We start from the raw sequence: 19,305 nt of genomic DNA on the forward strand, positions 1-19,305 counted from the left end.
AGTACCTCAAGAAGTCCCCAGACCTTTTGTAACTGCTCACTGTTGCTGCTATTCTATCTCAGTTCCTCAGACTCCACCTTCTGTCACACTCCTGCTTCTCCAAGTCCCCAGGTCTTACTTTTTCTTACCACTAAATACTTTCCTTACTCTGTGATCTGGCCTTTTTGAGGGGTCTCAGAACAACGCCGAGTCAAAACGTGTTATGAGGTTTGCTTGGATTATTGTTTAAAAACAGCTTTCTCCTTCCTAGCACATGCCTTTGCCATCAGAGTAAAGGCATCAAGGAGGGATTTCACTGTAGTCACCACACTACCTGGAACCACCATTCTCCTATCCTCAGCCCTTGTTGCTGAGTTCTACTCATGGAACTCAATTAACTTCTTCCTCCATTGTGAACTTTCTCTCAGGAGTCGAAAATTTCCCTTTCCCTGCTAGGTTCACCAGATACTGCCTTGCTATATATGTTACAGTTTCTTGTATTACATGTGACATAAACTGTTTTCATAAGTAGAAAAAATGAATTTTTAGAACTCTCAAAAACCACTTCACTTACTCATCCCACAAAGCATAACTCAAATTTTACCTCTATGAAGATTCCCATCTGCATTAGATGGAAATTTCTTCCTCCTCTGAACTCCAAATTCATAATGTCTGCAAGAGTAACTGGCCTTATGATTAAGGCATCATGTCACTTTAATCACCTTCTGCCTGTGATGCCTCTCATATTGTTTTTTACTTTATCATCTCAACTATAGAGTCCCTTGAGGTTAGGGAGCCTGTTGTAAACTTTTTTTTTTAATCTCCCACTGTTTGTGCATAGTAGATGCTCAAAAAGTATTTGATAAATATTAAATGATTTGTAGTTGTATCCCTCTGTCTTACTCACAGCACCTTATCTCTGGATGCAGTAGGATTATCTTAACTGATGGCATATTTAGATGAATGGGAAGATGGATTTTTGTGTACTTCTGTGTGTTCTTGTTTGTAGTCAGTGTAGGGGTCAAGGGTAGGGAATTACCTCTTTGGAGCCGAACCAAAGGAGCCCATTAAACTTTTTTCTCTTGGGAAGCTCAGCCTGAGAGACAGAGTATGACAGTATCTGGAACTGCCCATAGTAGCACTCTAGAGCAGTCCAAAATTCTTATTGAGTTGTAGTTCCTGGGTTGCCCTACTTTCTATCCCTCTAGCTCTAGGAATTCTGTTTAGATTCTTTGAGATGCCCTCATATGCTTCTAATAAGTTCTTTTGCTTTAACTAGCTGAAAGTTTCTCTTCCTGGCAACTAGGAGAACCTGAATGCCACAATAAAGTAAGGTGAGACACTAATGATGTCATACAGAGGATACTCTCCAGATAAAGAAAGGAAAAGCATTACTTGTGTTACCCATGTATCCCACTTATTCAAATAAACTATTCTTTTTTCTAAGAAAAGTATGCCCTTTAGCACTCTGAGGAGGAAAGGTGATGTGGGACCCAGCGATGTTTTTTATTTTTTTGTTTTTAAAGATTTTATTTATTCATTTATTTTGCAGGGGTGGGCAGTGCTTAGGGAGAAGGAGAGGCAGAGAATCTCAAGCAGACTCCACACTAAGTGTGGACTCAATCTCAGACCATAAGATCATGACCTGAGCTGAAACCAAGAGTCAGATGCTCAACTGAATGAGCCACTCAGGCACCCCAAGACCTAGCCAGCATTAACAACAGACAACAACAAGTTTCAAAAGCCATGGGGATAAAAATTATTTTCAAATTTTCAAAAACATACATACATTTTTCTTATTGTTACACACCATCCTCATACCACCTACACTGAGGTAAACAGAGAAGTATAAAATCTGAATAACATTTCCTGAATTTAAATACAAAGATGTCCTTATTGACTGTTCAAAGAGCAGATAAGAATCTGCATTGCTCCAACTCTTACAGTCTTGTCTAGACCCCCTTAGGAGCCAATGGCTAGTCTACCTGTAAATAGGATCTAGTCAAGTCAACTGCCTTCATCCATCCATCCATCTACCCACCCATTCATTCTTCCAATAATTCTTTGTATCTACTGTGGGAGGCACTGTACTGGATAATAGAGACATCAAGATGAGTAAAACATGATTTCCTACCCATCAAGAAGCCCCCAGAACAGAAAGAGAAATAGTCAAATAACTACAGTGCGATGTGATGTTATAAAACAGGCATGAGCAAAGTTTTATGATAGCCCCTAATTGCCCTGAGGAATGAAAGAAAAGATTCAGAGATGGGATGCTTGAACTGGGACTTGAAGCAAAATGGGAAATTCCCAGGGAAATGCAGTTTCAGCTCCTAATCCAAAGGACAGAAAATTGTTTCTAGTTTTATGACAGGAAAATTAAAACACAGAGAGAAAGAGAACATCTACTGGCCTCCTACTGACAAGGCAAAACTACAGTACAACTCAGAAATCCAGACTACTTATCACTAGACTTCTAGCATCTAAAGACATGGTCCCCATGAATTTTTAATACTTGGAAATAAAACATCCAACTTTAAATGTCTCCCTTATTTAATGCAACGCTCTTACCAAGGATAGTCATCTCCTCTAAGAAAGTCCTCAGACTTAAACTTTTGTGGAAGGAAGTTTAAAAAGCCAAATACATTTCTCACTAATGGAATAAAATCCCTGATTTTATATGACTGAACCTCACGTCTATTAATTTTGAAACCAAATAATACTGAACAGTTCTTAAGCAAAGGAAGAGTTGATTTCAATGTGGAAAAAGTTGGGCCTAAGGGACAAGGGTGGTTCTGAGTAACCAGACACTGTGGGTTCTCATCCAAAAAGTTTTCTTCGTTTTTAACTAAGTTAGAAAGAGCATCCTGAGAGATTAAACTACTACCCAAATATGTCTTTCAAAAAGGGAGGAAAGGGGAAAGGAGGTACTGAAATATCTCTGACGTAAGTTAAGTGCTCAAGTTGGACGGTCTCAACTCCCAATGTAACATTTCATAGGTGGAGACTCCTTGAGGTCCCTGCACACCTTTGAGGATATGGACTGCTGCCAATCTAAAGAGGAAAAAATATTAAGGGTGTGCAAGGAGTGAAGAAGAGCTGCTGTTCTATGCACAGCTTCATTAAAGAGGACTACTTCCTAAATTTATTAAGAGGCTTTTGTCCTTTTTTTTTTTTTTTTTAAATAGAGAAACATGTGTGTGAAGGCACAGAAGGGGAAAACTTGAAATCCAATTGCAATAATTACTCATACAATTGGCCCCTTTCTCTGCATTATATAAACCTCCTGAGTACCAAAAAGCTTATGGTTTTACAAAAGAGAACTGCCCCATCATTGCATGGTACAACTACTGCTTCCTTAGACCTTTCAAGAAATGATCCCCAGGTGTTTTTCACAAACCCTATAAGACCTCCTACATTAAAATACAGTGACAGAGATCAAACCTAGAATAACTGCAGAACTGCGGTGGTGATGGGTTGTACTAGTGCCAAATGATTAATTTTTCTGTTCCAAATAAGGGGACAAAGTATCATCCCACAGATGCAGTCAGTTCACAGTGATGAACATACAAGTATGGATGTCTGTAGGCACAAGCTGGGATTGTCTTAAGAAAATAAAAAGTAGAATTGGGTTCAAAACCCACGTCTCATGATTCCTCGTCCTTATTCAGCCAAAGCATTGAGCTGCTTCATGTCTGGTATCATACACATTTTGGATCTTTCTCGAGAGTGGCTCTGCGTGCAGCATGAATAAGGAAAAACCAGTTATTTGGCTTGATAACAGTATTCAAGGTAGAGGTACCACACTCATGGGAAGCTTCTCAACACGGGCTCTCTGAGGGCTGCTGCCAGGAAGGACTGTGGTCCGATGATGATGACTACTAGAGTTCAGTTTTCAAAATTTTGGGAATAATCTGATCATAGCCTTTCCTTCTTGTTACATTGTAAGACAGGAATTTAGAGTATTCAGTCAATAGGTTCTCCCAGTAACAGGTGACATCTTCCATCTGCAAGTGATTCATAATAAACTGGCTTCCCCTAGAAATAAGATTAACAAGAACATTTAAAGCACAGCACTTGATAGTACTAATAGCTTATATGTGGCTGCTTACCTTGTGTCAAGCACTGTTCAGAATGCTTATGCTTTATGTGAATTAAATCTTGATTCTCAGAGCCAACCCTATAGATATCCTAGCCACACATATGCACTTAGTCATAAAACTTAATTTTTTTTTCTTAAAAACAACACCATACAGAACGAATGCTCAGAAATTCTGTACTTGTTTAATTACCTCAAAGATTTCAGTCTACTTTGATAAAAGATGGGCTTGGGACATGTGAATGTGTGTCTTCCTTCTGGACAGCTTTAATTCTGATTATCTCTGTATAGTGAGGATGAAATCCAGATATTACCATGATAACAATATTCATACACCTTTAGCTGGGGCAAAATGGGGATAATAAAGTACAATAGAAAAAGGAAAAATGAGCAGAACTTACCTTTCAGCAATTTCTTGAGCCACATCATCATTTGCTTTTACAAAATGCAACAACTCCCTAAAATTGAAAGAATTATTAGACTCTGAAATATAGACCAAACTAAGAAAGAAAGACCATATATATACTGACACAAAAATAGACAAATAGGTCAATGGAATAGAATAGAGAACCCAAAAATGGACCCACAGCTCTATGGTCAACTAATCTTCAACAAAGGAAAGAACATCCAATGGAAAAAAGTCTCTTCAACAAATGAACAGCTACATGCAGAAGAATGAAACTGGGTCACTTCCTTACACCATACACAAAAATAAATTCAAAATGGATGAAAGACCTAAATGTGAGACAGAACAGAGGCAGAGACCTCTTTGACCTCAGCTGTAACAACTTATTAACGTGTTGCTGGAGGCAAAGGAAACAAAAGCCAAAATGAATTACTGGGACCTCATCAAGATAAAAAGCTTCTGCACAACAAAGGATACCATCAACAAAGCTAAAGGCAGACTATGGAATGGGAGAAGATATTTGCAAATGACATACCTGATAAAGGATAAATCTAAAGAATTTACCACACTCAATACCCAAAACCAAATAATCCAATTAAGAAATGGGCAGAAGACATAATAGACACTTTTCCAAAGAAGACATCCAGATGGTAACAGACACATGCAAAGATGCTCACACCACTCATCCTCAGGGAAATACAAGTCAAAAACCACAATGAGATACCACCTCACACCTGTCAGAATGGCTAAAATTAACAACACAAGAAACAACAGGTGTTGGCAAGGATGTGGAGAAAGGGGGACACTCTTGCACTGTTGGTGGGAATGCAAACTGCTGCAGCCACTCTGGAAAACAGTATGGAGGTTCCTCAAAAATTTAAAAACAGAACCACCCAATATCCTAGCAATTACCCTACTAGGTATTTACCCAAAGGATACAAAAATACAGATTTGAAGGGGTGCATGCTCACTAATGTTTAAAACAGTTTTATCAACGCTAGACAAACTAATGTCCATCGACTGATGAATGGATAAAGAAATTGTGGTATATATACAAAATGGAGTATTATTCAGCCATCAAAAAGAATGAAATCTCGCCATTTGTCATGATGTGGATAGAGCTATAGTGTATTATGCTAAGTGAAATAAATTAGCCAGAGAAAGACAAACACCATATGGTCTCACTCATATGTGGAATTTAAGAAAGAAAAGAGATGAACATACGGGAAGTGGGGAAAGTAAAAACGGAGAGAGTGAAACAAACCATAAGTGACTCTTAACAACAGAAAACAAACTGAGGGTTGATGGAGAGAGGTGCAGGGGGGATAGGCTAGATGGGTGATGGGTATTAAAGAGGGCACTTGCTGTGATCAGCACTGTGTGTTGTATGTAAGTGATGAATCATTAAATTCTACTCTAGAAACCAATATTGCACTGTATGTTAACTAACAAAATTTAAATAATTTGAAAAATAAAAACAATTCCTTAAATTTGAAAAGAAGAAAGAAAGAAAGACCATAGACTGAGATCTACAATTAATCTCTAGAGAGGTAGATAATGGATTATTTCTTCTTTGAAGCAAAAAAGAAATATTTAGATATTAGAGTCTCCTCAGGACCAATACAAGGACAACAAAAGCCCACACAGGCTAAAGGCAACCTGTTGTAGATCTGGGACATACTTGAGAAAATAGAGAAATGTTCAATGATACACATCAAAAATCAGCAGTGAAGAAAAATGTCCCTTTGGTCTCCTGCTCTCACCCCCAGAAAAGGGCACTGGGCTTACCTTTCTGGCCCCCTTCCATATCTCTTCTTAGTTCCTCACATGTGAGAAAATTTGCCTCTGATTCAGTGAGATCAGTTCTCACATTGTATCTGAAAGTCCCTTTGACAATATAACATCTAATATCCCTGCCTTTAGTCTTGGAGAGATAAGAGCTTTTCTACTGCGTACCGTCTGAATGTTACATTTTATACTAGCATTAGAGAACTTTTTCAAATTAAATCTCGCTTATAGCCTAGCTGAATAGTGACACTATAATGTAAACCAATGAGGAGAAAAAGCTTTCAAGGGAAAAAGTCATCAGTAGTAAATGTCTTAAATGGCGGGGTCTAGAGGCAGACTGTGGAAATCATTAGGCACTCTGCTAAGGGGAGGGCCACTCACTGGACATTGGAGAGATCTGTTTTGACGGGGATATAATGAACCCATGGCTTCAGTTGTGGATAGAAGAATTCAAGCCACTCATCACCCACATGGAAAACAAGTGAGCCACACAGGAAGAGGTGTTTGAACCGGAAACTTGCAGCTACACCGCGAAAATTAAACAGATACCTGGGAATGAAAGAGCAAGATATACTTGATCCTACATGTCTGCTACCACAAATATGATCTTTTCTTATTCCCTCCTCCCCTTCTCGCCTTTTATGACCCCTCTCCCCTCCCTTTCTAGTTCCAGTTTTCCAGGACACATCCACATGTCCCTGTGGGTTTCCTGGGGCTACTGGCTGTTCCAGGGAATGTCAGGGAGAGGGGGAAAGGAGGATTCTTTCTCCAGACAGAGCTAGATAGGGCCACGAGCTGGGAGCTAGACAGAGACACTAGCCTCAGGTGGAGACAGTACCCTGCACTTTCCTACAAGCTTTCCTGGGCCTAATGTCTCTAACGAGTCATGGCTCCCCCAAACCTTGTTTTTCCCATATGGTACTCCACCAAAAGCCTCGATTGTTCCCTGTTCCCTCTTCTTCTGAAGTCTGGAGAAGACAATCAGGCATACATAACCAATCTTCAAAGAAATACCCTCTGGGAAAAAGCTACCTGAGAACATTTTCTTTTCAACATTTCTTATGCACCCCTGTCTCCAACTAGAGCTGCCTCTACCCTATACTTCCCACTCTGCAGTGTAATTAGCATTTACCTCTCTGAATCTCCCTTCTTCCTCCTGACCTGGCTTTACCTGTTCACCTAATCCTTAGTCCTGGCATTGAATTATAATATTCCAGTTACATATGCTTTATTCATTTTGAAATGTAAACCCTTCTTAGCCTGATAAATACTTCATCTGATTTCAGCTCTTGCTTGGATGTGGAGAGAGGGAATCCCACCACTTTACTTACAGGCAGCAAGGTCTATGGAGGCAGGGACCATTATTATCATTGTCTCTGTGGTTCCTACAGAACCCAGCAGACAGCCTTGTGCACATGGCATGGTCTCAGTAAACAACAACCAAATGAATGAACAGGACTTTCATAAACCCCAGCTGGGCCCGAGTATTGAAGTTGTTCCCCAAAATGAAGCTATTCCAAATGCAACAGGGAAGCCAAGAGTCAGGAGTCCTGGAAGTCTTACTTGTATTTGCAGTGATCCACAAGATGGACATCCTTAGCAGCTGGCTTCCCCAAGGTATCCTTTAAGTAAAAAAGAAGTGATTAGTATTGAGAGTGATAGTATTTATTGAAGACCACAGCGCAGCAAGCACTGTTGAGCATTCCATCAACATGACCTCATTTCAGTGTCCTGAATAAACACGTTCAGAGATATTATTATCTTATTTTATAGCTGAAGAAGCCTTGAAAAGTTGGGAGACTTGCTTGGGAGCACCAGGGCCTAAGGAGAAGAACAAGGGTTTTAACTCAGGCCTGTCTGATTTAGAGTTTAAGCTCCCGGAGTCATGTGGATCCTTCTCTGAACTTAGAGGTCTTCACCTACAGCATGTTTGATGTTGTGTAAATTATACATAGAGGACGTTACAGGTGGTTGGCTAGCAGGCCTTGGAGGTGTAACCCACACACAGATTTCACTGGGGATGCAAAGTATTTAAAAATAAAAATTCACAACTATTGCCAACACTCACAGGTGGCAAGCTATTTCTTACAAAAATCCAGATTTCCAAGTTTCCTTATGAAAAAAAAAAAAAAAAAAGGAAGATCTGGTAAACTGGGTTCCTATTTCCCTTGGCAGCAATGACTGGACCTTTAGTGCTCTCTCCTGCTTACTCCTGTGGCCCCAGGGGCATTTGAGTTTGAGACCCCCATCTATATTCCAGCTATCCTGCCAGACGGTAAACGTCTTAATGAAAGAAATAAGTCTGGTTTGCTTTCTCAGGTTCCCACAGTAGAGGCTGTGCTGAATGGATACCTTTTTCATATTCTTGTTTTTCAACATAGGTTCTTAAACTTTGGTCCTGTTTGATTAACACTATCAAATAGTACATCTCAGATATGCTTAGTTGTCCCACAAGAAGTTTAAAACTGTTTTCTTATCATCCTCATGTGGTACATGGAAATTTCCAATGAGGACATTTAGGATTTAAAGTTCTTTCAACAAGGCAAGAAGTCATAGATTTAAAAGGACAAAGATAAACTCCAACCTGACTGTCTCCACCTTACAATTCACCTCCCTGAATCCCCCCACCTCCTCCTCCCAACCTGATTTTACCTGTTCACCTCCTAATCCTTAGTCCTGGCATTGAATTATAATATTTCAATTACATATGCTTTATTAATTTTGAAATGTAAACCCTATTTTCAAACAAATGAAGATGCCTGGGCTGCATCCCAGAGACCTCTCTGATTGGATTTTACTGTCAGAGTTGAGAACCACTGGTTTAAACCAGGGGTTGGGGGCGCCTGGGTGGCTCAGTGGGTTAAGCCTCTGCCTTCGGCTCAGGTCATGATCCCAGGACCCTGGGATCGAGCCCCACATCGGGCTCTCTGCTCAGCGGGGAGCCTGCTTCCCTCTCTCTCTCTCTCTGCATGCCTCTCATCTACTTGTGATTTCTCTCTGTCAAATAAATAAATAAACCAGGGGTTGGCAAACACAGGCCAAATCTGGACCACTGCTTATTTTTGTATACAACCTCTAAACTAAAGATATTTTACATTTCAAGTGCTTGAAAAATATCCAAAGAATATTTATGACATGTAGAAATTACATGAAATTCAAATTTCTGTGCCATAAATAAAGTTTTATTGGAACACAGCCAGGCTCATTCATTTACATATTGTCTCTGACTACCTTCACCTGTGATGGCAGAGTTAAGAAACTACAACAAGCCCATTCAATCCACAAAGCCTAAAATATTCACCATCTGGCCCTTTGCATAAAAAGTTGGTGTCCTCTGGTTTAAACCTTCAAAGTGGTAAAAAACAAAACAAAAACACTACTCATAATACGGCCCAGAAAAGCAATGTGAGTTTGAAAAAATAATAATTTACATATATGCTAATACTGGTTTGTGGAACTTTCTCTACATTCATCTACCACTGAAAGGAAACCTAATCTGGAATTCTACCCAGGTGGCAATGTTCTTCGAATGAGAATGTTCACTGCTCTGGTTCTATTGAGATGACTGGTGATTACTTTCATAGATTTCCAGGCCTGGTTTTTGGTATACTCTGCGTCAACAAGCTTTGGATTTTTCCGAGATAGAAGAATGAGAGGATCTCGTTCTGGACTTGTCCTGTAAAAAGAGACATGTGACATAAAACAATGTGTCCACACTGGAATACTCTTCCCAATCTCTGAGAGGTAAGCAATGCAATTACCATACACAGAGATGGATAACTTATTGGTTATTTTAACAGCAGAGGAGGGGGTTACTGGGCCCTATGGCATATAGTTGTTCCTGGCTGTTCTCTACTTTACCCTTCAGGGACAGAGAATATTGGGCCCTTTTTTGCTTGCATCTAATCTTTAAGATTATGTTGTTCTGGTCACTACAGGCATATCCCAGGGAATGAGTTTCCTTTTAGCAGGGTTCATGAAACCTCTATAATCATTAGTATGCACAGGTCTGTGACTAGCGTGATCACCCCTCCCCCAAATAGCTACATGACTTTTGTTGTCTGTGTTCCGTATGGTCCAACACAATATTTAAATTAAAAAGAAAACTGAAGGGCTTAAAAACCTGAAGATTATATGTAGAAAAAGTCCTAGCTATGGTGCAAGTTGCAGATGGTCTTGACATTTGAGGGTCCTAGAGTCCCTGTGGACCACTCTCTAGAAAAGTGTCCATATCCCCATATAATTTATAGGCAGTCCTAGAACTGTTCAAGCCCACATAAAGTCCCAAGTTAAGAAGCTGTGATCTCAAGATCTGAGAATCAGAGAAGTTGATAAGGACCAGTGAACAGTGGCTGCTGGGCCCGTCTGCATTCTCAAGTTCACTGCCCAAGTAAATAGAAGGTGTGATCTCCAAGAAAGACTGACCGGGAAATCAACAAAACCTTTCTCCCTGTTGTGTTCATGTATACAGGAGAGATTCATCATGTATCTGCATGCTAGGTACTGTTCTTGGCACTGGAGATGCAGGTCTGAGCAACATGGAGAGGGTGCTTGCCCAGCATTTCTCTCTCCCTCCTCCTCCCTTTCTTCCCTGCTTCTGTTTCCATTTCCACCAGTCTCAGTCGGTGCTTTCCACCACTATTTAGCAGCCCCATGGCCTCATGAGAAAGACAGGAGAACCGGTGACGGTTCCTGCTCTGCCATGACCTAGCAGAGTGACTAGCAGAGGGCCAGGTCAGAAGCTCCCTATAGAAAATTATAACTCTGAGGCAAGAGGACAACTCAGCTGTTCTCTTCAGCATGTACTTGATGCCCAACACACTCAGGGCACTCTGTTAATACCTGTTGAATGACTAGATGAATGAACTTTACTTCTTTCAATTTCAGTTCAATTAAGAGTGACTTAGGCAAGAGGCACTTGGGTGGCTCAGTCAGTTAAGCATTGATTTGGGCTCAAGTTAGGATCTCAGGTTGTGAGATCAAGTCCTGAGTCAGGCTCCTTGCTGGGCATGGAGACTTAATATTCTATTCCTCTCCCTCTGCCTACCCCCTCTCCCCAGCTGGAATGCATGTGTGCTCTCTCTTTAAAAAAAAAAAAAAAAGGTGATTTGGGCAAATAATCTGAGTTCTTCTCTCATCTAAAATTCTATGATTCTACATTTACTTCTTAGCTATCCTAGCTTTCTCCTTGAACTACAGTTCTTCACACCTTCAAAATTACTTGTATCTTACAAATATCTTTGTAAAATATCAGAAAATACAGTCACCTTGATCCTCGGAAATATGCTGTAGAATTTTTCTTTTTCCATGGCCACTGTGCTGCTGACCTAAAATTAGATTTCAATTAGTTTCTGTTTTTCTCTTAACTATATGAGGATGTGTTTTAGCCATTTCTGAAGATTAGTTCAGAACTTTACATTTTCAATGAAGTCTGACCCAGGCTCTCAAAACAGAAAGTCCTCAGTGACAGTTTATTACCCTTTGTTGTTACTTCACTCCTTTGGAGATGCTAGCCAATAATATCTACAATCCATACCTCCATTAATAAATTAACAACACTGAAAGAGAAGTTCCCAGGGCACCTGGGTAGCTCAGTCAGTTAAGAATCTGACTCTTGATTTCAGCTCAGGTCATGATCTAAGAGTCCAAAGACCGAGACTCACATCAGGCTCACACTCAGTGGGAAGTTGGCTTGAGATTCTCACTCTCCCTCTGCCTCACTCCCACTCAGGCACCTGCACATGCATTCTCTCTCTAAATAAACAAAATCCTAAAAAAAAAAACCAAAAAAAAACAACAACAAAACCAAAAAAAAAACCCACACACCAAAACTCCTAAGTTCTAAACGACATGTTTAGGGCCGTTAAATGCATTACAGTGAGGATTTCTTCTCTACTTTAACTAGAGTGCTGCTATTGATAAATTTAACAGGCAAAGAGAATTGCAGAAAATATCAGAAACTGAATTAAAGGCAAGAAAGCAAATCACTCCTGGACTTCAGTGTTTGGAGGCACACGCAGTATCACTAGAAATCTGCCTGTTGTTCCAAAGCATCCTGGTACTCTTGAGACTGTATGAAGTGCTCCATCGAAGTCCCTGAAACTCAGTCTCAGTACACATTACCGTGACCAGCTTTCCTGGCTGAAACTGCTAGCTCACGGATGCATCATTCTTAACTTCCTTTGTAGGGACCCTGCACAGAAGTTGCCCAGTGTCTTCCTTGAAAAAGGTGGGGAAGGGCTGAACTGGAGTTAATAAGGGATTGGTGGGCTACTTACCATAACAAAGAGACTCAGGATATAAACTTGTTAGGTAGAGATACTTTTAGATACATAAATGTCACATTACTCATTTTCTCTCAGCTGAGAGCATTGCTCATTTTCCTGGCCTATCATAGCTTTCTCTTGCTGGACCATCTTTACCCGGTTCTCCAAGCCAAGGCCAGAACGATCTATCCTGTGCTTCATATGCCCTCCCCCGACAACAGAAACACCATAATTCTGGGTTATTTTTGTTTTGTCAGATTTTTTTTTTTAGTGGAAAAAAAGGATATATCCTCATCATAGAAAATTCTAATGGAAAAGCATAAAGTAAAAGTGAAAAAAAAAATCATCTTGAACCTTCCCAATCCCACTTTTAGCAATTTAAAGTTTTCACAAAGAATTTCGTTCCTGGGGCACCTGGGTGGCTCAGTCATTAAGTGTCTGCCTTCAGCTCAGGTCACAATCCCAGGGTTTTGGGATCGAGCCCCGCCATCAGGCTCCCTGCTCGGTGGGAAGCCAGGTTCTCCCTCTTCCACTCCCCCTACTTGTGTTCCCTCTCTCACTGTCTCTTTTTCTGTCAAATAATTAAATAAAATCTTTAAAAAAAAAAAAAAAAGAATTTCCTTCCAGTCCTTTCTCTATATCAGCAGTTCTCAACTGGTGGTGATTTTGCCCCTTTCTCCCAGAAGACATCTGGCCACAACCACAGACATTTTTGATTGTCACTACTGGGGGACTGCTAGTGGCATTCGGGAGACCAAGGATGCTAAATACCCTGCACTGCACAGGGAAGCCCCCTGCAACAAAGAATGATCCAACCCCAATTTCTCAAACCAATATTGAGAAACCTTGCTCTACATAACAGAGATCCTATATATACATATATATGCTCATTCTCACAACCTCTTGAGGTGGCTTTTATTATCCATATTTTACAGTTGAGGTTCTTGAAAGGCTAAGTAGCCCAGAGTCACCCAGCTCATAAGAGCCAGAGTTTGAACCCAGAGTCCCTTTACTTCATATTCATGTACAATATTTCATTTTACAACCATGTCATAATTCACTTCATTACTTATTCATGGGCTTTTAAGAAGTTTCCAACCTTCTGCTTTAAGAAACAACACTGTAGTGACAATCTTTGTGTACATATCTTTACATACTTGTCTAATTAACTCTTTGGGATAAATTCTAGAAGTGAAATGGCTGGGTCAAAGACATAAACATTTTATATTTTGATATATGTTGCCAAACTACCTAACAAAAAAGTATCAATTTACACTGAAATTTTGAGTATAAATGTCCTTAGTCCCTGGGAAAGCTGCATTTAATATACACAGACTTTGTGCCATTTCTGTTTTCTCTCTCCATCATTCTTTCTACCCACCTACCTACCCCTCAAAAGACCTATGTTGGGACTTTTTTCCCTAGGCTAATGTTAAAAGTGGCACCCTCGTGCTGACTCAGACCTCTTTTATTACCACCCTGTGACAGTACAGACAGAAATCTTTAACTCTACAGAAACACGGAACTCTTCTACAGAGTAAAAAGTCAGTCAGTGGGGACAAACTCCCAAAAGGCTAGGAAAATAGAAAAATAGAAGGCAGGCATCAATGCAGATAAACTAGCAGATTATTAAAGTTTCACATTAAGAAATGAAATCACAGGGCGCCTGGGTGGCTCAGCAGGTTGAGCCTCTGTCTTCGGTGTGGGTCATGGTCTCAGGGTCCTGGGATCAAGCCCTGCATCGGGCTCTCTGCTCGGCAGGGAGCCTGCTTCCCCCTCTCTCTGCCTGCCTCTCTGCCTACCTGTGATCTCTCTCTGTAAAATAAATAAATAAAATCTTAAAAAAAGAAAAAAAAGAAATGAAATCACCGGGCTAGGACTTCTGAATGGAAGGCTTTAAAAAATAAAATTGTAATTCTATGATCATACTTTTAAAAAAGATTTTATTTATTTGAGAGAGAGAGCATGGGAGAGGGGAGGGAAGGGCAGAGGAAAGGGAGAAGCAGACTCTCCACTGAGCAGGGGGCCTGATTCAGGGCTTGATTTGAGGACCCTGAGATCATGACCTGAGCTGAAGGCAGATGCTTAATGCACTGAGCCACCCAGACACTCCATAAATAAATTCAAATGAAGAAAAGAGGGGAAGATACCAAAAAAGAAAAGTATGTTCTTATAAGCTTAGATTTTAAAACATAATCTATCTCTCTAAAAACTTCTTTATAGTTTACAAGGTAGGTGGAGGGCACAGCAACTACACAGTGGAGGAATTGGCAACACCTTGACCAGGCGATCAAAATTAACATCTCCAAAGAGGCCTGGATGGACGCAAATCACTTGGGTAAGTCATCAGGCCGGGGTGCAGGAGCCAAATCTAATCGTGAGGAAACAGACAAAACCAAACTGAAGAACATTCTATAAAATGTATAGCCTGCAGTCTTCAAAATGTGAATGTTATGAAGGAGAAAGACAGACTGAGGAGCTGTTCAAGATCACAGGAGACTAAACAGACGTGACCACTAAACGCAACACACGAGCCTGGATTGTATCTTGTACTAGAGGCAGAATGAGCCACACCAGATACTACTGGCATAACTAAATGTTGTACCAATATTGTTTCCTGAATTTGATCATTGCAGCATTGTTATAAAAGAGAATATTCTCGCTCTTAGGAAATACGCATTAACATATTAAGATGTACAGAGTCATAAGGTGCACAACATACCTGAAATAGTCCAGAAAAGAACAAATTGTACATGTATTACATATGTAGCCTAAAAGTCTATCATAGAAAATAATGAGGTAAATTATTATCCACACAATGGAATATCATGCAACTGATAAAAATAATGAGGTTGTTTCACATGTACTAACATGGAAAGATTTCTAAGACACACTGACTAGTTGGCGGGAAAGTTGCCAACGTCAGACATACATGTTTACAACCATGTATAGGTTTCATATCAGAAAAAAGCTTGCTTTTAAAGAATTAAGAAACAAAGTAGAGAGTGCCTGTCTGGCACAGTTGGAAAGATCAGCATTCAAACTCAGATGATCTGTTTCAAGAGCCGTGAGAGTCTGACTCTTGATTCTGGGTCAAGTCATGATCTCAGGGTTGTGAGACTGAGCACCTTGTCAGGCTCCACACTCAGCACAAAGCCTGCTTAAGAGTCTCTCCCCCTCCTTCTGCCCCTCCCTCAAGCTCACGCTCTCTCACTTTCTCTTATTAAAAAAAAAGAAAAGAAAAAAGTAGATGTATAGCAGGTCAAAAAAGAGCTACAAAAAGGAAGAATGTGAAGGGTATTTGCAACTACCTGAAAAAAAAAAAGATTAGACAATTAAGACCAAGAATAACTTAAAGAAAAACTGGTTAAAGGCCTTATTACTTTTCCCTTTCAAAATTTGTCATTCAAAACCAAAATCTACATAGGAAATGATGGCCTCAATGTCTGGAGAGCATGCGTAAGATTAACTGGTAGTGCAGACACCTGGACTTCAGGCCTAGATTGGTTCCTGACCTTAACAATCTACTCAATCTCTCTGGGTCTTCCTTCCCTCATCTCTGAAATAAAGAGTTGAAAAGGACAATTTCCAGTTCTAGTTCTATGAAGTATGAGACCACAGTATCTTAAAAAATAATTTTGGGGGCTCCTGGGTGGCTCGGTCGATTAAGCATCTGATTTTGGCTCAGGTCATGATCTCAGGTCCTGGGATCAAGGCCCCACAATGAGCTCCATGCTCAGAGGGGAGGCTGCTTGTCCCTTTCCCTCTCCCTTTGCCCCTCTCCCCCAGCCCATGTGTGTGCATGAGTACACGCACTCTGTCAAATAAATAAATAAAATCTTTTTAAAAATTAATTTTCAAAATATACCTACTGAATAACAGATTCATTTTTTTTACCTGGTGGCTCTACTTGCCACTGAAGACTGCAGCCCTACCTGTTTCTCAGGACTCCAGCCTCACCTTTGACTCTCCAGCCACATGTGGTACAAACAGGTGACAGATATTTGTGGAAATAAAGTTGAATTAAATTTTTGCTTTCCCAATACTTGAGAAAGACCTATAATGACTGTATTTCTAGAAGTATGCTTATGAGGTACTGATGTTGATTGAATTGTTAATGCAAAATGTAGCCAGGTAAGAAATACCTACAGTTTGGATGACCCAGACAATCTAAATTCTCAAATGACAGCAGATCGATTCAACAGGCCCAGGCGTGTCTCAGTCATGAATCAGGAAGATCCAGCATAAACTTGTACTTGAGATACCTGTGGGACATCTCCACCCCCAGGACTTAGCTCTAAATTATAAAGTACATTTATGTTCCTCCAAGTAATTCTCTATTCTCCTCCACAACATGGTCATTCATTTTTTTCTAATTATGGAAGGAATTAACTAGTATTTGGAGAATCTTAAAATACAGAAAAACTTAAAGAAGAAAAGAAAGGGTTCCTATAATCCTTTCCACAAAGGCACTTTTGACTTTAGGGTAGGTTCTTCTGCTCTTTTCCTATGGATATGTAAGTATGTTATACACATATAAAATTGCTTATGCTAGAAGAAATTTTTTTGTTTTGTTTTGTTTTTACTTAAAAGTTAGTCATTTTGAAGTAAATAATTATGTATACCCTACTGTTTATTTCAAGAAGACCCACAAAGAAGGACCAAAAAAACCTCTCTAAAGGACCTACCTTACCAGATCTTCCCTGAAGAGGTCCCACCGTCCAAGACCTGTAGGATAAATTGGCCAAACAGCAGGTCCCCCTTCCCAAAATGTCCAAGCAGGATACATAATATCATGGTACTCTGATGTCTTCAACAGAAACAGAAAGGGTTTCGAAATCAGTCTCAGACAGCGAAGAAGCAAACTACCATCATGCTGCAGGATCTGGACAGAAGTCTTGATCTAGTATTAACATTGCCACACATCTACTTTCCCTGGTCTGCCAAGTCTACACTCTAGATATTAAAAAGCAAAAATGACCATGGGCTAAAATTCATGGGCTCACTAATCCCAGAATTTGAAATCTCATTGAAAGTCAATTTTTCTAGTTACCCAAAGTTCTGTTTTTCTAGAGGACATTATTATACTGTTAGGGTTTTTAGTTTAAGGGAAATGAAACAACTAACTCTGAATGATCATATAAATCTCTCATCTTTTAGCGGCTATTACACTTATAGTGTATACTGTATTACCAGTTCCTGATTATTTCCTAAGTGGGTCTTTTGAGAACAAGAATCACAGTGCGATGGTTAAGAGCATGGGCTCTTGAAACAGAACATCTGAGTTTGAATGCTGATCCTACCTCTTTCCAACTCCAGGCAAATTTTTCTATGCCTCAGTTTCCTTTTCTTTATGACAGGAGAAATAATAATACCAATAATGTTATCTATATAATGGGCTTATTTTGAATATTAAATGAGTTAGTACATGTGAAAAGCTTAGACCAGTGTTTGGAACATGGTAAGTACTCGGTAAGTGTTAATTAGTATTACCTAATACTGTGGTACTATGGAACTCACACTGGTTGGTCAATAAATTCTTGGTTATTTGTTGGTCAGGGCCAGAAGTGCTGATGGGCAGGATGGGGGAAAGGGATATCATCCCACATCTTTCAAAAAAAGTTTAAAACCATTTGTTCCCCTTTTTGTGGTTAATTCTGTTAAACTTCTGGCCACTGATAGATCTCTATCTCTTCATTTTCTTCACTGGGATTACACATGCAATATGATGTTCACATATTCTCAAATACTTTTAAAAAATGATATGTGATTCATCAAGCAGCTAAGACGTAACAGCTGCTCAACAGAAGTGGAACAATTCCTAAAAGGTGAAAGACTAAATTCCCTCTCTAGAGACTAGGAGTCATTGGTTAAGAAAAAAGAGAGGAGGGGCCCCTGGGTGGCTCAGTGGGTTAAGCCTCTGCCTTTGGCTCAGGTCATGATCTCAGGGTCCTGGGATCGAGCACCGCATTGGGCTCTCTGCTCAGTGGGGAGCCTGCTCTTCCTCCTTTTTCTCTCTACCTGCCTCTCTGCCTACTTGTGATCTCTGTCAAATAAATAAATAAAATCTTAAAAAAAAAAAGAAAAAAGAGAGGAGATGAAAAGAAAGTTAGTATACTGATGGTCATACTTTACCATCCACCAAAACAACAAATAAATGACAAAAATAAATTCCTTATTGACGTACATGAGGTCCTCTATCTGTTCTTCTGGAAGGGTTTTATGATAAACGAGACCAAGCACTTTAGAGAAATGAGGCTAAACCATGGGAAATGCAACACCAGTGTGGCCTCAGCTCACTTGCAACACAGGAAATAAACAAGTCTAGAGAGAAAGTAAACTGCAATAAAGAAAAAGTAAGGATAAAATGTCCCTCTTTGGAGAAACCAAATCAGAGATGGTGTTCCTTTTCTCAAAGTCCATAGGGTTTTCCTAAGCCCGCTCTTTCCCCATAGAATCTTCCATCCATTCTCTTTGAGGCTGCCCCCACCAAATGTGTTCATGCCTAGTCTCTAAAGAACCATCCCTGCCAATACATATTTGCAAGAACCAGAACACTGAGAAGATATTAACTGTCCCAAGTTCTTTAAGTCCATAGGTGTGAGCTAGTACACGTATTCTTCCATAACTAGACGGGAAGATGACCCTCTCACATACCCCTCTTGGATATCCAGGCCTATCCCTTCAACATAGTGCTTAGGCACAAACTGGGTGGAGTTATCTATCACCTTCAGTTTCACTGTTAGCCATGTTGAGCCCCTGGGATA

At 40.0% G+C, this 19,305-nt stretch overlaps 1 protein-coding gene across 4 annotated transcripts in view; it reads right to left on the reverse strand.

Annotated features, from left to right (window-relative positions):
* Nucleotides 1-2,536: 2,536 nt before the first annotated feature.
* The window catches only part of POGLUT1 (protein O-glucosyltransferase 1), a 28,122-nt gene continuing 11,353 nt past the window's right edge, over nt 2,537-19,305 (reverse strand). The window contains exons 5-12 of one of the 4 annotated variants that reach the window (XR_004286918.1): nt 17,227-17,348; nt 11,540-11,599; nt 9,849-9,948; nt 7,836-7,894; nt 6,654-6,821; nt 4,480-4,536; nt 4,272-4,361; nt 3,904-4,017 (exon numbers count right to left, since the gene is read on the reverse strand). Coding sequence is in view for 2 of the 4 variants with exons in the window: in XM_032347883.1 (XP_032203774.1) it covers nt 3,861-4,017; nt 4,480-4,536; nt 6,654-6,821; nt 7,836-7,894; nt 9,849-9,948; nt 11,540-11,599; nt 17,227-17,348 (723 nt within the window). In the remaining 2 variants the exon portion in view is untranslated. Of the gene's footprint in view, nt 4,018-4,271; nt 4,362-4,479; nt 4,537-6,653; nt 6,822-7,835; nt 7,895-9,848; nt 9,949-11,539; nt 11,600-17,226; nt 17,349-19,305 lie in introns of all 4 variants that reach the window. The other 3 variants (XM_032347883.1, XR_004286919.1, XM_032347886.1) reach the window with 3 other exon arrangements.

The sequence above is a fragment of the Mustela erminea genome, chromosome 1 (genome assembly GCF_009829155.1).
Source record: "Mustela erminea isolate mMusErm1 chromosome 1, mMusErm1.Pri, whole genome shotgun sequence".
Taxonomy (NCBI): Eukaryota; Metazoa; Chordata; class Mammalia; order Carnivora; family Mustelidae; genus Mustela; species Mustela erminea.